Below are 4031 nucleotides of genomic sequence, written 5' to 3'. Positions count from 1 at the left end.
CTAGTTTTTGATGGGCTTTAGTACTAAATAGTAAATGAAAATATGGCTCTATCACTTCCTCCTGTTTCAACTATCGTGGAAGGCACAGTCATTGTTTGTCCAAGTGGGGAATCTCAACATAGGTGAGGCAAAAGTTTATGATGTTTGAGATTCGTAAACGAAAGGAGTTGAATATTATGAAAGAGTATCAAAAGGTAGCTGGGTATTAAAAAATAGGAATAGGCTAGCCACAGGTAAGGAAACCATTTCTTTTAGAGAGTTTGTAACCCTCGTAAGAAGAGAACTTGTAAGTGTCGCTGACTAAGTCAGGTGGTTGATATAAGCCATATATGGGTTAGAATGTCAGTTCTACCAGTTAGTAGTTTCATGATCTAAGATAGTTTCCTTATTGCAATGTTGACTATGTGGAAACTGAGAAGGAAGGAATAAAATAATCTCTAGTTTCAAAAATGTGAGTCATTATAAATGTATTGTCTGGCAAACACATGGTCTGGTGTTGCAGCTAATTTCTTTTTCATCTAATTACAGGATAAACCTAGATGCTTCCTGTTATTATGGACACCAGATCATGGAGAAATCAAATATATATTTGTCTGAAAGATACCATCTTGTTATGCAGCTGAAGAGCTATACAGACCTGAATGCATGGCAGATTGGAATCACACAGGTGTGAAGGAATTCCTTCTGGTAGGTTTAACTGAAAACTCTAAATTGCAGGTCCCTCTGTTTCTGCTTTTTTCCCTTATTTATTTTATCACTCTGATAGGCAACTTGGGGATGATCATATTGATCTGGCTAAATACCCAGCTTCATATTCCAATGTACTTCTTCCTTGGCAACCTCTCTTTTTGTGATATCTGCTACTCTACTGTCTTTGCTCCTAAAATGCTGGTCAATTTCCTTTCAAAACACAAATCCAGCACCTTTGCTGCATGTGTTCTACAGAGTTTCTTTTTTGCATTGTATGTAACCACAGAAGTCATTCTCCTGTCTCTGATGGCTTATGACCATTATGTCGCAATAGCCAAGCCCCTGTTATATACAGTCATTATGACCCAACGGGTTTGTATTCAGATGGTCCTTTTATCTTACTTGGGAGGACTCATTAACTCCCTGACCCACACAATAGGTTTGCTAAAATTAGACTTCTGTGGTCCTAACATTGTGAATCATTATTTCTGTGACATTCCCCCTCTTCTTAAGCTCTCTTGTTCAGATGCTCATAACAATGAAATGCTGCTTTTGATATTCTCTGGGGTGATTGCAATGTTCACTTTTATTATCATCATGGTCTCTTATATTCACATCATCATTGCCATCCAGAGAATCAGCTCAGCTGAGGGAAGGCACAAAGCCTTCTCCACTTGTGCCTCTCATCTGACTGCTGTGACCTTGTTTTATGGGTCTTTGACCTTCAGCTACATCCAGCCAAGCTCTCAGTATTCCTTGGAACAGGAGAAGGTCTCTGCTGTGTTTTATACATTGGTGATCCCCATGCTAAACCCACTGATTTATAGTCTGAGGAATAAGGATGTGAAAGATGCAGCAAAACGGTCAATATGGCAGAAAAAAAACTTCACTTGATGCAGTTTTGTCCGTGGCTTTGTCAATCTAACATTAATCTGAAAATATGTTTTTTAAACATTGTGTAACAAATACAATAACAAACACTGTAATCACGACTCATGCAATTTGAGACACAATTGTTGAGTTTGACAAGGAGATTAAAAATAACTCTATTTCACCATTCATTGTTTTGCAACTTAATGTCTTCATTCTTGAAAAACTGATTTTTTTTCTAACAAATTCTCAGGAAAAACTCTGAAAGAACTCACCATGAATTTAGAAGAAACTGTCACTGACTCAAATCAATAGAAAACTCCAACAATAGGCATTTGTCAAATGCATTGCTATTGCAGACAAAAATTGAAATGTTTCATTGGTGTGGTTTTCTTCGATATTACCATTGTCTTTTGTTCTAAAAATGCCATCAGTAAAGTCTCACTGTATCTTCAATTTTATGTTTACATTGCATATCTTATAATATCTTAAGAACATAGCTTAGAAAAATGGCTAAGGGAATGCTCATTAGTTATAATTTGCTCATTCAACACATTTTTACTGAGTACTTTTTATTGTATCAGTTACTCTGTTTGGTCCAAACCTAAAGAGATTCAATGTATGGAACTAAATCTTGCTAGAGGATCTGGTAACGGAGGACTAAGGTAAGTGGGAAGGACTACTAACATATAAATAAATATATGAATTTTGCTCTAGGCTAGAATTCTAAAGCAAAAGCTGTAGAAAATAAGCCTAGAAAGCTATTTTCTGCCATATATATGAAGGCCTTTAATAACAGTGTAACATATTTTACACCCTCTCAATGGCTAATAAATGAGAGTATCAATGACGTGCAAATAGCATTCTTCAAGAAATTTCCCAGGATATCACTGTTACCAACATTTTGGAAAGTAAAAGAACAAATTAGGAAAAAGCTATTCTGAAATAGATAAGAGTAATACAGAGAAGGGAACATATTCAAGAGATAGTTCATGAAAATCACCCACAAGGCTTGAGAAAGGATTAAGGTTTGTTTTTCTTTATTTTGAGAAAAAGAGGTTTGACATGACTAGGAAGAATTGAACCTGTGTCACTAGTCATATAAATGGGAGAATGACATTGAAACATGCAATACAATATTGTAAGTAATTAGCCTCCAATTAAAAAAAAAAGAGAGAGAGAAAAAAAAAAACAATAGATGTAAGATCCTCATTGCATAAGAATTTCTAAAGGAAGATTTTCTGGGAAGAAAAGATCTCCTAGACGGTTCAAGAAATAACAAAAAGATCAGAACTGGAATAAAGAGGGAAAGAAATGTGAAACAGGAGATGTTTCCAGAGATAAAAAGAGGTCCAGACCATGTCTGTATATGTACAGGCTTAGAATTTGAGTGAAGAAAAGACACAGCAGGATTCAGAAAAAATGGAAGGCAGAAATCCAGGCAGGAGGCTGCACAATGATTCAGCCAAGAGTTGATGGCGCATTTGATGAGTGCTGTCGGGTGAAAATTGTGAGAAAACAAATCAAAGATATATACTGATGAGGGACTTGGCAAGATGGTGTGGGATGGAGGAGTCAAAGGTGAATCCAAAGTGTTTAATGGGCAAGCAAACAAAATACAATGGCACATCCCCAGACCTACAATGTATATATTGTTTCAGTCACCTACAATCTTTCTGAAGTTGAACATGTGATGGGAGCAAGACAGAGACTTCAATACACGTGAAAGGATATTGTGTCTTAATTCTGTAATAGTAAACATGATACTTAAATTTGCTAAACACAATTTGTTTACTTATAAAGAGAGGATAAACATACCACTTTAGAGTTTCATCCATAGATATGTAAATATACATATAGCATATATATATGTTTATTAGTTATATAATTATAAATATATAAACAGATTAGCATTTTTAAGAAGTAAAATCCTACAAGAGAGAAAGAATATGAAAGTTGTATAATTCAGTCAAATTCAAGGATTCAGATTTTAAATAATATGAATCAAAATATTCAAAAAAGCAATTATGTGATATAGTATACTGAACAGAGCTTGTAGACTAAGATGAATGTTACCTATTATTAGATTTCAAAATTTGGGAAAGCAAGGATGTGCCTTGCATATTATAAAATATTTTGTACTTATTATTCATAAATAAATATATGTATAAATTTATTTTTAACTTACAAAAATATGTTTTTTTAAGAAAGCATTTCCATGAATGGGAGATTTGTATCTGTGTCATTAGCAAGACAAATTAGCTAAGAGCAAAAAATTAGACATAAGTACTACATGCCATAAGAATTCTATGTCTATATATAGATGAGAGAGCAAGAAGTAAAACCAATGTAGCAATTGCAATTGATATTTCTAGGTAAGGGATACATGAGTGATTGACTATTTTTGCAAATATGCATTTTTCATGAATCCTTTCTGTATGCTGGACATGTTTCAGAATGAAAAACACAGG

At 34.3% G+C, this 4031-nt stretch overlaps 1 protein-coding gene across 1 annotated transcript; it reads left to right on the top strand.

Moving 5' to 3' along the window:
- The first annotated feature begins 645 nt into the window (after positions 1-645).
- LOC129553514 (olfactory receptor 5J3-like) lies at positions 646-1584 on the top strand. Its single transcript, XM_055422355.2, has one exon. It carries the CDS (start codon positions 646-648, stop codon positions 1582-1584), a length of 939 nt encoding a protein of 312 aa, XP_055278330.2.
- Positions 1585-4031: the final 2447 nt, after the last annotated feature.

The sequence above is a fragment of the Moschus berezovskii genome, chromosome 14 (genome assembly GCF_049115385.1).
Source record: "Moschus berezovskii isolate FMDL1 chromosome 14, NW_MosBer_1.0, whole genome shotgun sequence".
NCBI classification, from domain to species: Eukaryota; Metazoa; Chordata; class Mammalia; order Artiodactyla; family Moschidae; genus Moschus; species Moschus berezovskii.
Note: the sequence above shows the minus strand (reverse complement) of the source record. Positions and strands in the feature narration are given on the sequence as shown.